The sequence below is a fragment of the Centropristis striata genome, chromosome 4, assembly GCF_030273125.1.
Source record: "Centropristis striata isolate RG_2023a ecotype Rhode Island chromosome 4, C.striata_1.0, whole genome shotgun sequence".
In the NCBI taxonomy this organism is placed as follows: Eukaryota; Metazoa; Chordata; class Actinopteri; order Perciformes; family Serranidae; genus Centropristis; species Centropristis striata.
The window spans coordinates 28,502,755-28,525,657 of record NC_081520.1 but is presented as its reverse complement, the minus strand read 5'-3'; the positions used below and the strand labels follow the sequence as shown (position 1 = coordinate 28,525,657).

Here is a 22,903-nt window from a genome sequence, read left to right as displayed (position 1 = left end):
TCCTCATGCTGTCCTCAGAGGACACGCTGTCCTCATGCTATCCTCAGGGGACAGGGCCTTGGTTTAATGGTTGTGATCTCTGGTAGTTTAGAAAGTTAGTCACAGGGTCTTACATGCAACTAAGCATTCTCTTTCTAACCTGGTAACACTATCACCATGAAGGATTTATGATAGTTATTCATATTTCTGATAACTATCTAAAGATACTTGAACAGACAGACAGACAGACAGACAGACAGACAGACAGACTGACCTCTTTGGGCACACTCAGTTTGACGTGCAGAGGTTTCTCAGACATCAGGAACTCAAATGTGGTTTCTGCAACTGGAACCAGTTTTGTGTCCTCTGGACTGAACTGGATCTTACGGATGGTGAGACGAACTGAACTTCTGCATACAACAACAAAGACTTTAATGTGGAGTTGGTAAACAAAAACAGCAACAACAACAACAGAAACAACAACGGCAATAACAACAACAATAATTAGAAAATTTCCTCTGGGGAAATTCTGAAAGGGCCACGGGAGCTACTGCCGGTGTGTGTACACTATGATGAGATTCTTCAGAGATTTCAAACTATGCCCTTTAACCTCAAAATGTGTGTGTGTGTGTGTGTGTGTGTGTGTGTGTGTGTGTGCGTGTGTGTTTGAAGCATGTGTATGCATGTGTGAGGAGTGTGCGTGTTTACGCGCACGTGTGTGTGTGTGTGTGTGTATCTGTAACTGTAATCACATCAAACATCAAAGGCAATCAGATCAAAGCAATCAACAGAATTAACTGACACCTGTTAATGAAAGAGTGACAGCAGCCAGAGGTGGACTGGAATTTCTGGCCTCGAACAGAAAGCATTTTTGGCAAAACCATTATACCTATCATTGATCCGACTTCACTTTGAGCGAGTTTTTCCTGAACGTTTTTTTTTAAGAAAAATGAAAAAATAGCTTTGTTAGAGCGATCTAAAAAAACTGCTCCATCTCCCTTTTCCCGAAATCTCCATGCGTTTTTAATATGGGAGCCAATGAGGCTGTTGGTGATGTTGGTGGATCATCTGTGCGTTCTACGCCCAAACTATATCTCTGACAGCTTTACCAGAGGATTGTGAGGGAGAAGACAAATTTTCCTACGTTTCTATGTATAAATTATTTCTGTAGAGTGGAATTTGTGGCCTGGAGCGCAGTTTTCAAATTTATTTCTTGACCATTTTTTCTCTCCCTCTACACTCTGGCGATGATGTCACACACTGTGAACATTCCGTGCAATACACACCCATTATAATCTCTGAATTTCTCCAAAAATGATCATGGTCATTGAACAGGGATTGATAAAAAACTATATGACCTATCGAAACATGGATTAATACACCGATACACAAGACTTGTGTCTACTGTGGAGTCTCTAGGTGAAATTATGCCGTAGAAGTAAACGTTTAAAAATCTCCAATTATTGTTCCTTTTTGCTCATTTTTTTTCGGCCGTCCCATTAATTTCAATGCAAAATTTTGGCCAGTTTTTCATTCATATTCCGTAGAGAAAAGCAATAGCACACCGATCCCGATCAAACCGCATGTTTTGATATATATTTTGTCCTGCAACTCTTCAAGCTGTAGGACTAGTACCGAGACGAAATTGCATCCGGAAGAGGAAGAAGAAAAAATCCACAGTATAACAGTAGTGCTGTCAGTGACTCACTGTTTGTCGATCTTCTCGTCCTGATTCTGTCCCAGGAACGCTTTCACCTCAAACTCCACCGCACATTTCTGTCAACACAGACCACATACTACTGCAGTACTGCGAGTAATACGAGTACTCATAGGACTGTAAACATACGAACTGTAACCCTAACCCTACAAGAATGTAGTACTGAAGTACTAGTACTGGTAGAATTGTTACCTTCCCCACGTCGGTTGGTCCGGGCTGCAGAGCCACAGAACACGGCAGGTTGTCTGGAAACTGAGACAGCAACAAGGTCAATACTGAGAATTTAAACATTTCACTTCAATTTATCACTTTATCTGACCGGGACACTGGTAATGAGGACAGGTGGATGGTTGGACCGTGGACAGTGGACAGGTGGACAGGTGGATTTTTGGACATTGTACAGGTGGATGGTTGGACAGGTGTACAGGAGGATGGTTGGACAGTGGACAGGTGGATTGATGTACAGGTGGACAGTGGACAGGTGGATTGATGTACAGGTAGACAGGTCGGTTGAGACCTGGTGGTGCTGTCCCAGTCTCTCACCTCGAAGAAGAAGGGGAATGCGTTGTCCCCAAGCTTGCGGAGCAGCTTCTGCTGGATCCTAGTGTGAGTCAGCTTGTCTCTGTCCTGCAGCTCGGGGTAAACCTGCCGAGTCACTAGGAACAGGTCCCTCCTGAAGGACACGCCCATCACGTCCATGTCCTGACGGCCGTACCGAAACGTACAGGACAGCATCACGTACACTGAGGACAGACATGGACACATCACTGTCTCTGCAGCTCGTCCACTTCCTGTTTACTCCAACCAGTGACTAATAGGTGTGAACGGTGAGTCGTAGGTGTGGACTGCGACTAGTAGGTGTAAACGATAACCCGTACGTGTGAACGGTGACGCTTAGATTCGTAGGTGTTAGCTGTGACTCGTAGGTGTGAACGGTGACTTGTAGGTGTGGACAGTGACTAGTACCTTTCTTTCCTTTGAGCTGCAGCGGGTCAATCACGATGACTCCGTCTGAAATATAAAGGAAGTCTTTAACTCACCTTAAAGGGACAGTACAACATTTCTTCTCTGTTAACATAGAGACAGGTGGACAATTTTACTGTTGGACAGGTAGACTGTTGGACAGACGGATGGATAGACTGTTTGACAGACGGACAGGTAGACTGTTGGACAGGTAGACAGTTGGACAGGTGGACAGGTAGACTGTTGGACAGACAGACAGGTAGATAGTTGGACAGGTAGACTGTTGGACAGACAGGTAGACTGTTGGACAGACAGACAGGTAGACAGGTGGACTGGTGGAAAGGTAGATAGGTGGACAGACGGACAGGTGGACAGGTAGACTGTTGGACATGTAAACTGTTGGACAGGTAGACAGGTGGACAGGTAGACTGTTGGACATGTAGACTGTTGGACAGGTAGACTGTTGGACAGGTAGACAGGTAGAAAGGTAGGCAGGTGGACAGATAGACAGGCGGACAGGTAGACAGGTGGACTGTTGGACATGTAGATTGTTGGACAGGTGGACAGTTGGTGGACAGTTGGACAGGTATAGGGGTGGACAGGTGGACTGTTGGACAGGTAGACCGGTGGACAGATGGACAGACGGACAGGTAGACAGGTGGACAGGTGGACTCACCGACTGGATCCACAAAGTCGCAGTGATCCACAAAGTCCCTCTTGGCCATGTAGACCACCAGCTGCAGCCGGACGGAGAAAAGACAACAAAACATGTACATTAACAATGTTTGTTTATTTCTAATGATTCTGTAGCAGTGAGGGGAAACAAACAGAAAGAGCAGAGTCTGAAACACAAACAGCAGATACCTGATCACGCAAAATAGAAGCGGTTCCAAAAAAAATGCTGTAGAAAAAATAAAACCCTTCACTAAACGCATCAAAAACAGACTCTAAGGAGTGATCGATGTCTCTGTGAGACAGAGAGGACAGACACAAGGAGTCCTGTCCTCCTGAGAGACAAAGAGGATAGAAAGAGTCCGTCGGAGATCGGAGCTTCGAGGTGTCGCTGGATACAATTACAACTTTATTTATAATTTACAACTTTAAAGTTACAACTTTTTCCTGATACAACTATGATTTAATTCTTCTAATGACTTTATCTGTTGAAATTACATTTTGTAATATGACCTTTTTCATAAAATTACGTCTTTCTTACAGAATTTCAACTTTTCCTTGTAAAATTGTAACTTTATTCTAGTAATATGACTTTATCTCGTGAAAAAAAAAAAGTGTCTTGTGGAATTAGAAAGAACATTTTCTTTGGAAAATTACGACTTTATTCTTGTAATATAACTTTTCTAATTTAATTACAACTTTATCCTGATACAATTACAACTTTAATCTTGTAATATGATTTTTGTCATAAGGTTTATTCCTGTTATATTCACTAATATTTAGCCATAAAAAACTTCAAATGAACTTCAATCATCTCATTGACTCGTGTGGCAGACAGTTCTCTCAACCAATCAGAGCAACTGTTTCATGTAAAGACTTTTGGAGCCATTCTGTCCTGTTGTCTGATTGGCTGCTGAGTGTCTCTGGACTCACCGACTTGTCGTGGGACGATTTCTTGAAGACGACGTGTTTTGGACTCATGATGTCGACCTGCAGACACAAAAAATTACTCTGATTATTGACAAAACACTTATTATACTATAATATATATATATTTTCCCCCATGATTGTGTGTGTGTATATATATATATATATATATGTACACATACACACACACAATCATGGAAAAAAATATTAGACCACCCTTGTTACTGGCTGACACAACTAAAGGTACATTTGTTTGGACAAATGTAATGAAAACAACAAAAATAGCTTATAAGAGTTTAATTTAAGCGCTGATATCTTGACATTTAACGTGGTCTTGATAATGATTTTGGTTATTATCAAGAAAACCATGGAATGTCCTGTAGTTGTACCGGGCATTAAAATTAACAAGAGAATGAAGAAAACAAAGGTTGTCTAATATTTTTTTCCATGACTGAATATATCGTGAAATATATATATATATATATATATATATATATACACACACACACATATATATCTAGGCAGATTGAGATTGTTATTATTATTCAGAGAGACACTAACCTGAGGACCTGAGAGATGAGCGGAGCAGCAGCAGCTTCAAACAGCTGATCAGACAATCAGAGCTGCTTTTATAATCCACACACATGCCTGGTCAGCATGCTGATCATTACAGACCAGACACACACACACACATATAATCCTGCAGCAACAAACAGGAAGTGTATTTATAAAGCACATTTAATACACGTGACAGACTAATAAAACCAGAATACAGATGTAAACAGTGTAGTTCAGAGTTAAAGGTCAGCTGTTCACTGCTGATGAAAACATGAACACGTTCTCTTCATCTCACTTTGTTTTTAAGGCGATCGAAGTTTGTTCCTGACTTGAAACTCCAGATGTGAATCTATAATAACAGGTGACCTTTGACCTGTTGGGATCTGTGATGTCACAGCGATCAGCTGGTTTGTCATCTAAACATCATGAAACAAACTCATGAGAACTTTCTCATAGACCTCTATACAGTCAGGCAGTGGACCAACGCAGCGCTCTGATTGGTTCAGAAGGAGCCAAGCTGTGATTGGACCATCAACTGTCACATGATGTAAATTATAGACAAATATAAAACTGTTAATTTTAATAAATTATTAAACAAACAAATATATTTTAATAGTTAATTAATAAACAGAATATCTTATAATTCATTAATAAATATAAACAATAACTGAGTGAGCTGCAGATTATTGATCATGTGACCATCATCTCTGAGCCAATTGTATTTCTGTCAGTCAGCAGAACACACACACACACACACACACACACACACACACACACACACACACACACACACACACACACACACACACACACACACACACACACACACACACACACACACACACACACACACACACACACACACACACACACACACACACACACACACACACACACACACACACACACACACACACACACACACACACACACACACACACACACACACACACACACACACACACACACACACACACACACACACACACACACACACACACACACACACACACACACACACACAAAAAGCTGGCAAGCAACAAGAAACATATTAGCCCCTTTCATAGTGAGGTCCCGCAAATCCCTGCTATATTGCTGGAACGATATGTGCCTAAGTGCATTCATAGTGATCCCGCAAAGGCAAAGTGATTTTCTGCCCTTTCATAGTGCAGTCTGGCCTGGCCTGTTTAAAAAAAAAAAAGATAACTAACTGAAACTGTATTGTGTGATTTTATACAGTCTATGGTAATTACACAACTAAAATTATAGTGAAAATGTCCCTCGTCTTCATCTACGTACTTTTTTCATACATAATCTAGTGTTCCTATTATAAAGAGGATTCTGTTAGTGAACATGTAGGAAGACATTGGTAAATATTATGTTATATATCTATGTTTATAGAGTCTGGGATGTCTACACACGGACCAAAATTCAAAACCCCTGGAACTGTAAGAGTTAATAACCCTATTGAGGCTAAGATGGGTAAGCCAAAGGAAATAAAGGCAAGATTTATTATGACCTCTTTGAATCTTGCACACACATAGTCCATTACAAAAAAACTAAAACACAAACTAATAAAAGCTAAACTAAAACTAAGCATTTTCAAAAACTAAACTAACTAGCAAACTCACTCTAAAAAACTAACCGAATTTGAAAACAAAAATTCACAATGAAATTAAAACCAAGAGTAAAAAAAATTCAAAACATTTATAACCTTGGTGCACAGTAGCACAGTGCTAATAGGCTAACCATTAGCTCTGTAGCAGTACAGTGTTTATGTGCTGCAACAGCATGTGTTCACTTAGTGACCTCCGTTTGTTTACAACAAACACAGACACTCTGTGCACAGTTAGCATGCTTGTTTGTTTATGATCAGCGGAGACGCTGTGCACAGTTAGCCATGCTGGTTTGGTCCATCGCGTATGTGAGGTCATGGTCCAGATCTGTTGGACGCAGAGGCGGCCCTCATTGGTAAAAGCTGGAAATTTCCCAAGCTGTCTCTGCTCAGCAACATCTCTTCCTTTGAACGCCATGCAATGAGGGTTACATTTCCAGCTAAACTCATTGTGGTCATCTTATACTGACCGCCAGGGTGCCAACTGGAGAACTTGGCTGTAGAGCTTGACATGCTACTCTTGGCCCTCCCTGATGAGGAAACACCACTGATTGTCATGGGAGACATGAATATCCACACTGAGCGAGCCCAAGCTTCTGACTTCCTGTCTCTTCTGTCATCCTTTGACCTCAAACAGGTCGCCACCTCTCCTACTCACAAAGCGGGCAATACACTCGATCTGATCTTGACTTGCAAATGCTCCACTGCAAACTTGATTGTCACATCCCTACATCTATTAGACCACTTCTTTATTCAAGTCACGGTCTCTCTGCTGGAGAACACTCAAGTTCCTTCAAAATGAGTCTGTTTTCGTCAAAACCTAAGCCTAACCAAAGCCTCCTCCCAAGGAATTTTCATCACTTGCTGTTAACGAGGCCACGGACACTGTTCCTCTCTTGCCTCCTCTCTTAACAACCCGTTCCCCAACATCCAAACCGACAAAATCATCACTGGACCTGACACAGGTGGGAAACTGCAGACCTGTCTCACTCCTACCATTCCTTTCAAAAATTCTGGAGCGCACAGTCTTGAACCAAGTCTTTGGGTTCCTTTCGGAGAACAACCTGTCAGTAACAGAATCACTGCGTCTGACCACCATATCCTCCTCGCAACACTCACTGAGCTGGGTATCTCGGGTATGGAACCAACTTCCAAACTCCATCCGTTCTGCCGAGTCCTTATCAAGCTCTACACAGATGAACTGACAAGTATTGCTCTGACTGCTCAGCGACCTAAAAGCACTGACATCCTAATGGACTCAAGCTGAACCACGGCTCTGACTCCTGCAATGTTTCTTGACTTCATCTTTGCTTGTGACGTATCAACTCATCTGTACATCGCTTTGGATAAAATCGTCTGATAAATGACAAATCTTTTTTTTTTAAATATCAGCGGCGACTCTGCAGTTAGCCATGCTGGCTTGGTCCGTTGCGTATGTGACATCACGGTCCAAACTGTTGCTAATCGATTACACGACAATCTAAAACCATAAGTCACCTCCTGAGTCTCGTAAATCTCTCTGGGGCCTTTTTTTGTAATGGAGACATGCTGAGTGAGTGGACATTAGAGAGGGTGTGGCTTGAAACTTTCCCAGCAGCCAATCTTTACCCTGATGGAAAGACGGCTAGTGTCTCACACACACACACACACTAACACAGTCTGCAGTTTTGTGTTAATAAAGGTTTTATTTTGTAGTATCGGAGCGTCCTCTGAGACTCAAAGTGTCTTTCAGTCTTTCTGAGTCCAACAAACGTCCCATCGTCCAACTCGTCCTCCGTCAGCCAATCAGACATCAGACCACAGGATGGCCCGGCTTCCTTTCTCCACGCTCGCCACGAACGCCCCGGAAGGAGACCACGACACCGAGTTTATGGCAGAGCTGAGGACAGACAGACAGACCGTCAACAGGGGGAGAGAGAGGACACTAGAGATACGGAGGACACAAGAAACACGGGGGAAACTAGAGAGAAGGGAGACACTAGAGACAAGGGGGACACTAGAGACACGCGGGACACTAGAACACGGGGGAAACTAGAGACACTAGTGACACAGATGACACTAGAGACAAAGGGGACGCTAGAGACACGGACGACACTAGAGACACAGGGGACACTAGAGACAAGGGGGCAACTAGAGACACAGGGGACACTAGAGACAAGGGGGCAACTAGAGACACAGGGGACACTAGAGACACTAGTGACACAGACGACACTAGAGACACAGGGGACGCTAGAGACACGGACGACACTAGAGACACAGGGGACACTAGAGACAAGGGGGCAACTAGAGACACACGGGACACTAGAGACAAGGGGGCAACTAGAGACACAGGGGACACTAGAGACACGGGGGACACTAGAGACACGGGGGAAACTAGAGACACTAGTGACACAGACGACACTAGAGACACAGGGGACGCTAGAGACACGGACGACACTAGAGACACAGGGGACACTAGAGACACAGGGGACACTAGAGACAAGGGGGCAACTAGAGACAAGGGGGCAACTAGAGACACAGGGGACACTAGAGACACAGGGAACACTAGAGACACAGGGGACACTAGAGACACGGGGGACACAGAGGACAGAAGTCCTTACTTGTGGTTCCGGTCCAGAGTCCGGTCTACCTTCCCCGTCAGGACGTTCCAGATGTAGAGAGCGCCGTCAGCTGATCCTCCCGCCACGTAGCTGCCATCAGGACTGAAAGAGACAGACTCAGATCACCAGAGTCCAAAAACACCCAATTTAACACTTGTCTGCTGCTGGAACCAGGCTTTTATTGTGAAGTTTAAACCAGGCTTTTATTGTGGTGGGGCCTAAATAGACAGAAATCACCTGTACTCACCTGAAGGTCACTCTGGTCCAATCAGCTCCACACTTAAAGCCCTGCGCACTGAACACACACACACACACACACACACAGTTATTAGAGGTGTACCAGCTGGCTGCAGACAGGAACAGGAAGTGGCAGGTGCGTGCTGTACCTGAAGGTCTGTCTGACAGCGTTGGTGCGCAGGTCGATGACCTTCAGCAAGTCGTCTCTGGAGCAGGTGAGCAGCTCGGTGCGGTCGTGGTTTAGGTCCAGTGACGTCACTCTGCCCAGCAGCTCCAGTTCCTTCACGATGCTCTCCGCCCTGACGCCCCACGCCACCACGAGGCAGAGAGAAGACATGCCTTCAGCACGGCGCTCAGGTGAGTCACATAAAGTTTAACAGTGGAAACGTACCTGATGTCCCAGAATCTGACTTTCTTGTCAAAGTGTCCACTCATCACACACTGCTCCGTACATACGATGTCGTTACAGCTAGAGCCGGCAAACACCGTCTTCATACCTGCACAGGTGAGACACGTCCAGTCAGGACAGGTGAGACACACATCCAGTCAGGACAGGTGAGACACACATCCAGTCAGGACAGGTGGGACACGTCCCGTAGGACAGGTGGGACACGTCCAGTCAGGACAGGCGAGACACTTCCAGTCAGAAATCACACAGAGGACAGTGTCCTCTCAGAGAACAGTCTCTAGTGTCCCCAGTGTCCCCCGTGTCTCTAGTGTCCCCCGTATCTCTAGTCTCCCCCGTGTCTCTAGTGCCCCCTGTATCTCTAGTGTACAGACGTACAGACTTTGCTGCGGAGGTCCCAGAGTTTCAGCGTTCTGTCGTAGCTCCCGGAGACTATGCGAGCATTGTCCAATAGGAAGCGAGCTGACAGGACCTTCCCACTGTGACCCGTCAGGGTGTGCTGCAACACACACACACACACACACACACACACACACACACACACACACAGTTAATGACTTTAACCCTTTAATTCTAATGATTTATTTATCTGTAGTTCCTGTGGTGTCCAGCAGGGCGTGCTGCGTCTATAAGGTCTCAGTCACAGAGTGAGATCAACACTCAGGCCACGCCCCCTCAGCCTCACGCTCCTTTCTGATTGGTTCTGTTGGATGACATCACACCGAGGCTGTACGCTCTCTGTACGGACTCACACTGTGATGTCATTTCCTGTCTGTCAGCAGCACGGCGCCCACGCTGCAGCACTAGAGCATGATGGGAGCAGAGAACCGGGGCTGCTGGGAGCCAGAGGCTGCGGGGGGACCCGAGTTCAGACCTTTTACATCACATCACTGACCACGCCTCCGCCGCAGCGCGCCATCGCGGCAACACGCCGCCAACGCAGCACACCGCCACCAGGATGAGAACTGTAAGGACTCACTCTCAGTCGGTAGTCATCGACCGTCCAGATCCGACTGGCGAAATCGTTGGAGGCCGCCAGCAGGTACGAGCCCTGAGATGAGACATCAACAACAGATAAAACTATTAACACAGAATATGACCAACAGAATATTAAACAGCTGAACCTGCGGTCTGAAATATAGATTTAATATATCATGTTTGATAATAAAGTTAAGTTATAATCCAAAAAAGTATCAAATATTAAATGAACAATCAATTATTAATTTTATCCTCCGTGTACTTTATCGCACTACTTTAAAAACAAACTGGACTCAAAATTTGAAGAAACTTTCTACAATTGTACATTCAGTGGACAAACATCTGAGAGATAAACAGAGTCAGAGTCTGTTAAAAGTCACAGCTGGTTTATTGTTGTTTAGTGTCAATGATGTGTTCAGGTCTAAAGACTGATCAGGACTCAGGGCTGGTTCCACCACAGAGGGGTTTCACTGTGAGGGGGTGGGGCCTGCAGGGGGAGGGGCCAGACACCTTTCACTAAGAGGGGGCGGGCCCTGAATAAACAGGCTGTTCAACCGGGAGCCATGCAGAGAGATGAGTGTCATGTTTTCTCTCTGGTTGAAGACCAGACCCTCCGCTGGTTCTGGATCAGAGGTTTGGGGGGGGCAGTAGGAAGTCCTGCCAGTAGAGATCTGCAGTAGGCTGCTTGACCAGGAGTGTGTGGATCGCTCCGTCAGGTCTTGACCAGGAGTGTGTGGATCGCTCCGTCAGGTCTTGACCAGGAGTGTGTGGATCGCTCCTTCAGGTCTGGACCAGGAGTGTGTGGATCGCTCCGTCAGGTCTTGACCAGGAGTGTGTGGATCGCTCCCTCAGGTCTGGACCAGGAGTGTGTGGATCGCTCATTCAGGTCTGGACCAGAACTCTGTGGATGGCGCCGTCAGGTCTGATCTTCCTGATGCTGAACAGGGAGAATCGACCGTTCCGACAGTTTCGGGCACATGAACCTTGATGGTAAGTTGGTCATCAGCACTAATAGGCTGATATAAGGTGGGGCGGGATGAACTCTGATAGGCTGATATAAGGTGGGGCGGGTTGAACTCTGATATACGGTGGACCGGGTGACGAGGAGCTCCGTCTGAGAGTATAAACGATGAAACATTCTGCAGACTGACAGAAAATAAAACAAACTCACAGCGCTGTCGAACTCGATGCTGGTGATTCCAGCGTTGCTGCCAGTAAGAGCTCCTTTAGGCTCACAGCGACCTACACACACACACACACACACACACACACACGTTAGAACACTGAGGTCCTTCCCAACAGTGACACCCCCCCCCCCCTTCCGCCTATGGTTCAGGTTGTTTGGTTTGTTTGATTTATTAAAAAGGCACGTTTCCACCGTAAAGCGCGGGGCCGGGTAGGAGCTGCTACAGGAAGCGCCCTGTCAGTGTCTCCGCTGCACCCCCCGCTGACCCACCGGGCTCTGGAAGCAACGAGCAACGGTGTGCGCGGTCATTGTGCATTCCCCCCCACGCAATCGCGTATTTATCTTTTTTTTATTTTTTATTTTTAGATTCCACCGAATGGCGAATGTTGCTTTTTTTTTTTTTGCGATATTCACACACATATGATACTGTGACACTTTATCTAAAACGGTGATAATTCAAAAACTGAGTAGTAAGAGGATGGGTGGTTAGCTTACCTGGATACCTCTCTGGCCCGACGTGATTTGAAGTAGGGTGCTATCCCAAATTACGGAAGCGCATTGCATTCACTGGATAAAAAAAAATAGACACCTTATCTCATAATTACGAGATCTTTTCTCGTAATTACAAGATCTTATCTCGTAATTACGAGAAAAGATCTCGTAATTACGAGAAAAGGTGTCCATTTTTTTTTTATCCAGTGAATGCAATGCGCTTCCATACCAAATATAGCAAGGTATGCCGCTTTAGTTTTTGTGTTTTTTTTCCTTTAGCATGGCTAACGAGCGCTGCTTCCCCCATGTTGCTAATATCGAACGACTTCACACAAAGCCTTGCATCCAGCGCGGCCAGGATCCTCCTCTCGCTTGAGCCATAGTTTGTAATTGGCAGCCAAATGGTATTAAATGAACATTTTCCTGGCATTTTTAGAGACGCATTTCCAAACCAGCTAGTTACGCTCTCTCTGGAACAACCTGTGCTAACGTTGGAGCTGTTGACATAGCCTATCACACATCACATATCACATTATTTTCATTTGAACTGTCACTTGCTTTACGTTGATTGGTGCCTTGTTCGTTTTGCGATAACGCTGGACATTAATGTAATGGAACGTAACTTAATGTATATATAGACTAAATTTTAAACATTAGACAAAACATTATAGCCATATTTCCAAAACGTTTCCAAAACAGTCCATTTATTCTATAACTTTTTATTAAGTTAAGTTAACTTTTTTTAAGTCTGGAAAATACGTTTTTTAAATTCCATAACTTTAACAGGAATTTCATGACCGTGGGAACCCTGAGTGAGTGTTGACCATCATACAGGTGAAGCAGCTACAGAATGTTGTTCTGGTCCAGACTCACCGGAGACGACCTCCCACAGCTTCACCCTGCGATCCATCCCTCCGGTCGCCAGGAGACGAGAGCCGGGGCTGAACCGCACAGCATTCACCTCGCCGTCATGGGCCTCCTACACACACACACACCCACAGACACACACACACACACACACACACACACACAGTCAGGTGGAGCTCTGAGCCAATAGAAATGTTTCTCTTGTCTGTTTTTTTGGTCTCAGGTTGAAAACTTGAGATCAGCTCCCTCCGCCCCTCTGCCTCACGCTCCTTTCTGATTGGTTCTGTTGGATGACATAACACTGAGGCTGTATGCTCTTTACAGACTCACACTGTGATGTCACTTCCTGTCTGTCAGCAGCTCGGCACCCACGCTGCAGCACTAGAGCATGATGGGAACAGAGAGCCGGGGCTGCTGGGAGCCAGAGGCAGAGAGGATTCTGGGTAATCAGACCTTTTACTGCTCATCACTGACCAATGAGGTTACAGAGACCAAGAGAGGTGCATGATGGGAACATGGTGAGGTATGATGTCATCGATCAGCTGGTCACTTACAAACACATGCAGCGCCGTCGAGGGGACCCGGACCTCGGCACACACTCCTGACGGGGCTTCTGTGTTTTCGGGGGACGTGCTGAAAGAGTTGGCGGGTCGACGCCTGCTGAGAAGACCAGAACGCTCACTGCATACATTATACACATTAATACCCAGATATATTTAATATCTGGAGTCTGATGCAGTTAATGTAGAAACAAAGTTCACAAGCTGGAAGCTTTTAGCCACTAGCAACATTTACTGAGGTTAGCATGACCAGCTGACTGGCTGAGAGCGCCATCAGCGCCTGATTGGTCCTGCCTGATCCGTCCTGGCTGCCTGATTGGTCCTGCACATGTACAACAAATTTTTTAAAAAGGCATGAACACAGAAAGCAGACACAGGAAGAATCTTCTGAATAAACCTTATTTTTTAATATTTGTTAGGATTGTTTTAATGTTCAGTTTAGTTTAATTATGTTTTTGTTTTTTATTTTCCAAGACAGAGAAACAGACCGCTGGGCTGCTTCCATCATCTGCTCTGCGTTTTACCACACGTTTACTGTTCATGAGACTTTAACAAGTTTCAACATCTAGTTAGTAAACTAACCAACCAACCCACCCAGTAACTGACCCACTACCCAACCAACCCACTAACCAACCAACAACCCACCCACTAACTGACCCATGAACCAAATAACCAACCTACTAACTGAGCCACTAACCAACCAACCAACCCACCCACTAAATGACCCCCAAACCAACCCACCCACTAACTGACCCACTAACCAACCAACCAACACACCCACCCACTTACTGACCCACTCATCAACCAACCAACCCAACCACTAACCAACCAACCAACCCACTAACAAACTAACCCAGCCTCTAACTGACCCACTAACAACCCACCCACTAACTGACCCACTAACCAACCAAGTAATTAGCTAGCTAAATAACCCACAGACTAACTAACCCATGTATGTGGAGCTCAGCTTGTGAATTGTTATTTCATTGATGATTTAAAGTTAATTTAATTGTTGCACATGTGCAGAACAGTCTGTGCAGCAGGGACGGATCAGGCAGCGACACACACGAGGAGGATACTAGGAGTCGAGGAGGAGAGTACTAAACCCAGAAAACTTACACTGTCTGTCCTACAGGAGATGTGTCTGTCCGTCTGTCTGTCTTACAGGTGATGTGTCTGTCTGTCTGTCTTACAGGTGATGTTTCTTTCTGTCTGTCCTACAGGTGATGTTTCTGTCTGTCCTAAAGGTGATGTTTCTGTCTGTCCTACAGAAGAGGTTTCTGTCCGTCCGTCCTACAGGTGATGTTTCTTTCCGTCTGTCCTACATGTGATGTTTCTTTCTGTTCGTCCTACATGTGATGTTTCTTTCTGTTCGTCCTACATGTGATGTTTCTGTCTGTCCGTCCGTCCGTCCTACGGGTGATGTTTCTGTCTGTCCGTCCGTCCGTCGGTCCTAAGGGTGATGTTTCTGTCTGTCCGTCCGTCCTACGGGTGATGTTTCTGTCTGTCCGTCCGTCCTACGGGTGATGTTTCTGTCTGTCCGTCCGTCCTACGGGTGATGTTTCTGTCTGTCCGTCCGTCCTACGGGTGATGTTTCTGTCCGTCCGTCCGTCCTACGGGTGATGTTTCCGTCCGTCCGTCCGTCCTACGGGTGATGTTTCCGTCCGTCCGTCCGTCCTACGGGTGATGTTTCCGTCCGTCCGTCCTATAGGGGATGTTTCTGTCAGTCTGTCCGTCCTACAGGTGATGTTTCTGTCCGTCTGTCCTATAGGGGATGTTTCTGTCAGTCTGTCCGTCCTACAGGTGATGTTTCTGTCCGTCCGTCCTATAGGGGATGTTTCTGTTCGTCTGTCCTACAGGTGATCTGTCTGTCCGTCTGTCCTAAAGGTGATCTGTCTGTCCTACAGGTGATTTTTCTGTCCGTCTGTCCATCCGTCCTACAGGTGATGTTTCTGTCCATCTGTCAGTCCGTCCGTCCTACAGGTGATGTTTCTGTCCATCTGTCAGTCCGTCCGCCCTACAGGTGATGTTTCTGTCCATCTGTCAGTCTGTCCATCCTACAGGTGATCTGTCTGTCCGTCTGTCCTACAAGTGATGTTTCCGTCTGTCCTACAGGTGTCTCAACTAGCAGATGAACAGGAAAAACAACAACACGTCTCTACATGCGTCTCCAGCTCACTGATGTTTCTGTCTGTCTTCCCTACAGGTAATGTTTCTGTCTATCTGTCTTACAGGTGATGTTTCTGTCTGTCTTCCCTACATGTGATGTTTCTTTCTGTCTGTCTTACAGGTGATGTTTCTGTTTGTCTGTCTGTCCTACAGGTGATATTTCTGTCCGTCCGTCCTACAGTTGATGTTTCTGTCTGTCCGTCCGTCCTACAGGTGATGTTTCTGTGTGTCTGTCCCTCCCTCCCACCGGTGATGTTTCTGTCCATCTGTCCTACAGGTGGTGTTTCTGTCCGTCCTACAGGTGCCTCGAGTAGAAGATGAACAGGAACAACAACAACACGTCTCTACATGCGTCTCCACCTCAATACAGATTTAGTTTTGAGAATATTCACAACAATAATAAGTCTGTCACTACAAACGTCACCTTGTGTTCACACTGACTTCAGTGTGAAGCTAAACAAAGATTTCACCTGCAGTGTGCTGCGACGAGTCCAGGCTGCACACACTCAGGCACACTGCGCGCGCGCACACACACACACACACACACACACACACACACACACACACACACACACACAAACAAACAAACACACGGTCACAACAAGGACAAGGACTGTCCAGACCCCCAGAGACCCGTAGACCTGGACACAGGTCAGATTATCTTACAACTACATACCCAAAGATGTTGGAGATGGAGTCCAGCAGACCACCAGGAGGAGGCTGGGAGATCTTTTTACTGCAGGAACCCAAAAACTAATCAGAAAAGGTTCAAATGTCTCTGAAAACAGAAACTTTCAGCTTTAAGATAATATGTTAAGTCACATGAGTGTTTTTATCATCTGATCTTTAAATTAACAGAATGAAGAGAGGACTCTGGCTCAGTCTGGACCAAATCTGGTCAGTGGAACCGATCTCTGGACTTGGACCGGTTCTGGTCTCACCTGGGGGTCCTACTGAGCGGTCTGTTGGGGGAGGTCTCTCCTCGGTCCTTCCCTGCATCCTCCGCAAGCACCTCGATGTCGTCGTCCCTGAGGACAAACACAGAGTGAGCGAGCCGCAGGTCATGATGATGTCATGGTCATGTGATCAGTGACGGTACTGACGGGTCAATGGGAAGCGGCTCCTTGGCGGCGTCCGCCAGCTCCTTCTGCAGCTTGGCCTGTCTGCGCCTGGAACAGAAACACAGGGAGCGGTGAGACCTCGGCCCCCCCTCTGACCTCCTCGGCCCTCCTCAGAGTCGCACAGACTGCCTCGGCCCCCCTCAGACTCCCTCTGACCTCCTCGTTTCCCCTCAGACCCTCTCAGACTCCCTCGGCCCCCCTCAGACCTCCTCGGTTACCCTCAGACTCCCTCTGACCTCCTCGGCTGCCCTCTTTCTCTGAGCCCCCCTCGGACCCTCTCGTCCTCTCTCGGCCCCCATTGGACGCTCTCAGCCCCCTTCAGACCCTCTCGTTCTCTCTCAGCCCCCCTCTCACCCCCTCAGACTCCCTCAGACCTCCTCGGTCCCCTCAGACCCTTTCAGATTCCCTCGGCCCCCCTCAGACCCTCTCAGACTCCCTCAGACCTCCTTGGTCCCCCTTGTTCCCTCTCTAATCCCCTCAGTCCTCCTTGGCCCCCCTTGTTCTCTCTCGGCACCCCTCAGACCTCCTCGGCCCCCCTCAGGCACTCTCAGACTCCCTCCCCACCTGCTGTCCTTCTCGTTCTCGGCATTAAGCTTGTTGGCCTCCTGAGCCTTCTCTGCCATCCAGCGGGAGACCAGCTCCTGGTTGTCCTCCGTGGTCTTCCTCAGTTTCTCCTCCAGAGCAGAGAAGGTGATCTGCAGGGCGTCATACTCATCCTTCAGGGTCTGGTTCGCCCGCTCCAGGTCCTGCAAGATCACAGGACGTCAGCACCATCTACTCCTCAATAAAAGCATCTAACCACCTGCACAGAGACACAGGGACCAGGTCTTTCCTGATCCAAGGAGGTCAGAGCTTGGGGACAGGCTCATGTGAGTCTGGTCATTTAAATTTAATTGATTCTTCCAGCAGATGATGGCCTGTTTACACAGAGCAGAGAGGACAGAAGAGGCTGTTTACACAGAGCAGAGAGGACAGGAGAGGCCATTTACACAGAGCAGAGAGGAGAGGACAGGAGAGGCCCTTTACACAGAGCAGAGAGGACAGGAGAGGCTGTTTGTTTTGGTCTGAAGTTATTTATTAAAGGTTGTTACTTTATGTTTGCGGCTGCATGAAGTATTAAAATAGGTTTAGATCACAAAGCATAAACCAGAACAGCCTTAGCATTAGCAGCCATTAGCATTAGCAGCATTTAGCATCAGCAGCAGTTAGCATTGTGAGGCCACTGTACAGACTGAAGGTCTCAGGTTGAAAACTTGAGATCAGCTCCCTCCCCCTCTGTCTCATGCTCCTTTCTGATTGGTTCTGTTGGATGACATCACACTGAGGCTGTATGCTCTTTACAGACTCTGACACTGTGATGTCACTTCCTGTCTGTCAGCAGCTCGGCGCCCACACTGCAGCACTAGAGCATGATGGGAGCAGAGAGCCGGGGCTGCTGGGAGCCAGAGGCAGAGAGGATTCTGGGTAATCAGACCTTTTACTGCTCATCACTGACCTTCATGTTCACAGGTGAGTGACAAATGTGTCCTACCTGCAGGCAGCTCCGGAGCTCCCGACAGTCTCCCTCCAGGTTTGTGATCTGTTGCTGAAACTCCAACATCCTGAAAACACAGAAAGACAGGAGGACACAGAGAGAGAGAGAGAGAGAGAGAGAGAGAGAGAGAGAGAGAGAGAGAGAGACACAGGAGAACACAGAGAGCAACAGGAGGACAGAGAGCGACAGGAGGACACAGAGAGAGAGAGACAGGAAGACAGAGACACAGACAGGAGGACAGTGAGAGACAGAGGGAGACGGGAGGACAGAGAGAGAGAGAGAGAGAGAGAGAGAGACAGGAGGACACAGAGACACGAGGACAGAGACAGAGAGAGATACAGGAGGACAGAGAGAGAGAGACAGAGAGAAGGAGAGAGACAGGACAGACAGGAGGACAGTGAGAGAGAGACCGGAGGACAGTGAGAGGGAGACAGGAGGACACAGAGAGAGAGAGACAGGAGGACACAGAGAGAGAGACAGGAGGACACAGAGAGAGAGACAGGAGGACACAGAGAGAGAGACAGGAGGACACAGAGAGAACGAGACAGGAGTACACAGAGAGAACGAGACAGGAGTACACAGAGAGAACGAGACAGGAGTACACAGAGAGAGCGAGATATGAGGACAGACAGGTTAGTTTTTCTACAGATAAACTTTAAACAGATATTTACTGTGTGTTACTGACCTGGCCTCGTTGTTCAGGATCTCTTTGTCTTTCTGTTGGATCTGGTTGTTCAGTTCGATCACACTCTGAGCCAGCTGCAACACACACGCACACGCACACACCGAGGTAACTTCAGCTCTAACTCTGGGTTTTTAGTATCACAAAGGTGGTTCTCTTTTAATCTGGCAATTCATGCTGAGAAGCTCACCTGGTACAGAAGAGTTACTGTGTGTAACATAGTTACAGTTACTGTGTGTTACATAGTTAGTTACAGTAAAGTTACTGTGTGTAACAGTAACAGTAGAGTTACTGTATGCAACACAGCAACCGTTACAGTGTATGCAACACAGCAACCGTTACAGTAGAGTTTCTGTATGCAACACAGCAACCGTTACAGTAGAGTTACTGTATGCAAGATAGCAACTGTTACAGTACCGTTACTGTGTGTAACATAGCTACAGTTACAGTAGTTACTTTATGTGACATAGTAACAGTTACAGGAGAGTTACTGTGTCCAGGGCTTGAAGCCGAAAAAATTCCTGTGCCTGAATTTTTTTTATGCATGGGGGGGGGGGGTGGAGCTCTGATGCATCATGTATGATGAAATATTAGCATTCAGTTAAAAGGGGATCCAGATCAAAGTCATTAATGATATGGTACTGACAATTAAGAGTATCGAACCAAAGCATCTAGGGGGGTCCGGGGGCATGCCCCCCCGGGAGAAAATTTGTACATTTTTAAGTAAAATTAATCTATTTTGTGCACTTTGAGAGCTAAATGAGAGCAAACATCTAGAGGGCACCAAATAATTTTTTGCAGTTTATCACGGGATCTCGCGGTCTTCCATATGGTCAGGATTATCGCGTGTTCTCGTTATCTCGCGTGTATACGGCTGGCTCGCTACTCTGCCGTTACGCGCCTGGTGGGAACTGACGCCAGGCAGAGGACGGAGCAAACCTGCGGCGGAGCCGCTCCGCGACAGGTGGAAATGTGGGAGAGCGCACGCACGGACCGTATAGCCGTGTTTCTACTACCACCGGGAAAGTCTCATGCCACACCCTCTCAAATGTCCGCTCACTCTGCGTGTCTCCACAACAACTTAGCCCCCAGAGCGATTTAGAGACTCTGGAGGTGACGTATGGTTTTCGCCGTCGTTAACTGTGCACAGCAAATGATCATAAACAAAGCAGCATGGCTAATTATTATGCACAGTGTCTCCGCTGATCATAAACATAGTGATCGTGAATTAACGGTACGCGCTAACTGCCCACAGAGTGTCCGGTGCTTGTAGTAAACAAACAGATCGCTGTTTCTCCTGCAGCAGCAGCACATACACACTGTACTGCTACAGAGCTAACTGCCGCTAACGGCGGCTCTTCTTAACGAGCCGGCCTCCGGCTCGTTAGCGGGTCGTTAAAAAGAGAGTAAGAAGGAGTCGCTGGATTTGTCTCCAGTCACTTTCTTGAGAAATAGTAATGACGTGGGTCTAAAGCACGCTCGCCGATGAGCCGCCTTCTTCTCCGGCAGGCTATACGCTATCCACCGTAATGCTGCCCTCCCCGGTCATACCCAGATCTAACTAACTAAGGGTTTTGTTTTTTTTTAAAAACATGATTAAAAAAAAACAAAAAAACAACACCAAAAAAAATCCGTGCCGGAGGTCTTCAAGCCCTGTGTGTCGTCGATCATGTGACTGACCTCTCCTCGTTTCTTGTGCAGCTCTGTCAGCTCCTCCTGGTGCCGGATCCTCATCTGAGACACCTCCTGCTGCAGGATGTCCCGATTCGAGTCTGCCGCACTGAGAAAGGAGACAGGTCAGGGGGACAGGTTAGAGAAGAGGTCACAGGTCAGGGGGACAGGTCAGAGGACAGAGGGACAGGTCGAGGGGACAGGTCAGAGGACGAGGGGACAGGTCTCAGGTCAGATGACAGGTCTCAGGTCAGATGACAGGTCAGGGGACAGGTGACATGTTGAGGACTCACCAGGCTTCGTGCCCTCTCTGGACTTCATACTTGTCTGTCTGGTATCTCTCGGACAGGACAGCCTGCAAGTCTGACTTCTCCAGGAGACGGTTATCTGAGACACAGAGACACTTTAGACAACTGTCTGTCTGTCAGCAGGAGAGACAGACAGGTAAGACAGACAGGTAAGACTGACAGGTGAGCTAGATGAGTAAGATAGTAGGTGAGACAGACAGGTGTCTCAGACAGGTGAGACAGCAGGTGAGACAGTAAGTGAGACAGAAAGGTGTCTCAGACAGGTGTCTCAGACTCACACTGGTGGACGATCTCCTCGAAGGCCTGTCTCTGGACTCTGTCTCTGAGTTTCAGCTGTTCTGAGACGTGTCTCTTCCAGGAACACTGCAGCCGCCGCTCCGCCATCTGAGTATTTATACTGCAGTATTAGTATTTATACTGCAGTAGTAGCATTTATACTGCAGGAGTAGTATTTATACTGCAGTAGTAGTATATATGTAGTAGTAGTTTATATACAGTAGTAGTACTTATACTGCAGTATTAGTATTTATACTTCAATAGTAGTATTTACACTGCAGTATTAGTAGTACTATAGTATTAGTAGTACTGTAGTATTAGTATTTATACTGCAGTATTAGTATTTATATTGCAGCATTAGTATTTATACTGCAGTATTAGTATTTATATTGCAGCATTAGTATTTATACTGCAGTATTAGTATTTATACTGCAGTATTTGTAATACTATAGTATTAGTATTTATACTGCAGTATTAGTAGTACTGTAGTATTAATAGTACTGTAGTATTAGTAGTACTGCAGTATAAGTAGTACTGTAGTATTAGTATTTATACTGCAGTATAAGTAGTACTGTAATATTAGTAGTACTTCAGTATAAGTAGTACTGCAGTATTAGTATTTATACTGCAATATTAGTATTCATACTGCAGTATAAGTAGTACTGTAGTATTAGTATTTATACAGTAGTATTAGTATTTATAGTGAAGTATTAGTATTGATAGTGAAGTACAAGTAGTACTGTAATAATAGTATTTATACTGAAGTATAAGTAGTGCTGTAGTATTAGTATTTATACTGTAGTATTAGATACTGAAGTAAAAGTAGTACTGTAGTATTAGTATTTATACTGAAGTATAAGTTGTACTGTAGTATTAGTATTTATACTGTAGTATTAGTATTTATACTGTAGTATAAGTAGTACTGTAGCATTAGTATTGTTATTACTGTATGTGACGTCAGAGTGAATATATAATTAGCATCACATGTTCAGTGTTAGCTTCTGTTAGCATGTGATGCTAAAGGGACAACAGAAACACGAAAACACCGAGGCTAACAGACTAACAAGAAGATAAAACAACCCGTCTGTCCAGGACCGGGTCCCGGTGCTTCCCGGTGTGTGTGTGTGCTCCCGTGACTCGACATGTTAGCATGCTAACAGCTAGCAGCTAGCTGTTTAGAAAGGATCGTCGTGAACTCACTGCGCGTCCCCGCGGCTGGTTCCCGGTAATTGTCTCCGTTATCCCGGGCTGCCCCGGTGGTCCCGGTGGTGATCGGTGGTGATCGGTGAACGGTCCGGGTGGTTTGTGCCTCTAACCGACATCAGCTCCTCCAGCCTCACTGCTCCAGCTCTCCGCCATTTTGGCTCTACACACATTTCCGCTTT

General features: G+C 46.4%; 2 protein-coding genes and 3 non-coding genes across 6 annotated transcripts in view; all 5 read right to left on the bottom strand.

Moving 5' to 3' along the window:
- The window catches only part of sagb (S-antigen; retina and pineal gland (arrestin) b), an 8,277-nt gene extending 2,723 nt beyond the window's left edge, over nt 1-5,554 (bottom strand). The window contains exons 1-8 of the mRNA XM_059331634.1: nt 4,820-5,554; nt 4,265-4,321; nt 3,336-3,396; nt 2,663-2,707; nt 2,240-2,439; nt 1,889-1,948; nt 1,688-1,755; nt 254-389 (exon numbers count right to left, since the gene is read on the bottom strand). Of these exons, the coding sequence (XP_059187617.1) occupies nt 254-389; nt 1,688-1,755; nt 1,889-1,948; nt 2,240-2,439; nt 2,663-2,707; nt 3,336-3,396; nt 4,265-4,312 (618 nt within the window). The 5' untranslated portion in view covers nt 4,313-4,321; nt 4,820-5,554. The remainder of the gene's footprint in view (nt 1-253; nt 390-1,687; nt 1,756-1,888; nt 1,949-2,239; nt 2,440-2,662; nt 2,708-3,335; nt 3,397-4,264; nt 4,322-4,819) is intronic.
- Nucleotides 5,555-7,750: 2,196 nt separating this feature from the next.
- atg16l1 (ATG16 autophagy related 16-like 1 (S. cerevisiae)) lies at nt 7,751-22,877 on the bottom strand. 2 transcript variants are annotated; one of them, XM_059331606.1, is made up of 20 exons: nt 22,719-22,877; nt 21,521-21,626; nt 21,228-21,321; nt 20,944-21,043; nt 19,267-19,340; nt 18,579-18,648; nt 17,612-17,793; nt 17,030-17,095; nt 16,868-16,954; nt 16,603-16,662; nt 13,752-13,857; nt 13,204-13,309; nt 11,824-11,894; nt 10,654-10,725; nt 10,053-10,173; nt 9,660-9,765; nt 9,418-9,567; nt 9,279-9,326; nt 9,032-9,133; nt 7,751-8,310 (listed from the first exon to the last, which is right to left on the bottom strand). In XM_059331606.1, the coding sequence occupies exons 2-20, from the start codon at nt 21,624-21,626 to the stop codon at nt 8,217-8,219; spliced, it is 1,815 nt and encodes a 604-aa protein (XP_059187589.1). In that variant the 5' UTR covers nt 22,719-22,877; the 3' UTR covers nt 7,751-8,216. The 2 variants fall into 2 exon arrangements, with proteins under 2 accessions (XP_059187589.1, XP_059187590.1); XM_059331607.1 differs by having other exon boundaries at nt 7,753-8,310; nt 13,752-13,854.
- LOC131970887 (small Cajal body-specific RNA 6) lies at nt 10,307-10,570 on the bottom strand. The gene has a single exon (XR_009394292.1). It is a non-coding gene; the product is annotated as a small Cajal body-specific RNA 6 (non-coding RNA).
- LOC131970885 (small Cajal body-specific RNA 6) lies at nt 13,413-13,672 on the bottom strand. The gene has a single exon (XR_009394290.1). It is a non-coding gene; the product is annotated as a small Cajal body-specific RNA 6 (non-coding RNA).
- Nucleotides 18,284-18,543, bottom strand: LOC131970886 (small Cajal body-specific RNA 6). Its single transcript, XR_009394291.1, has one exon. It is a non-coding gene; the product is annotated as a small Cajal body-specific RNA 6 (non-coding RNA).
- Nucleotides 22,878-22,903: the final 26 nt, after the last annotated feature.

Coding starts and splice junctions, on each gene's coding strand:
- atg16l1 (XM_059331606.1), bottom strand. CDS start 21,626: ATGGCGGAGCGGCGGCTGCAGTGTTCCTGGAAGAGACACGTCTCAGAA. Junction 11,895..13,203: donor GCTGTGGGAGGTCGTCTCCG/GTGAGTCTGGAC, acceptor GTGTGTGTGTAG/GTCGCTGTGAGCCTAAAGGA. Junction 8,311..9,031: donor ACTCTGGACCGGAACCACAA/GTAAGGACTTCT, acceptor GTCTGTCCTCAG/CTCTGCCATAAACTCGGTGT.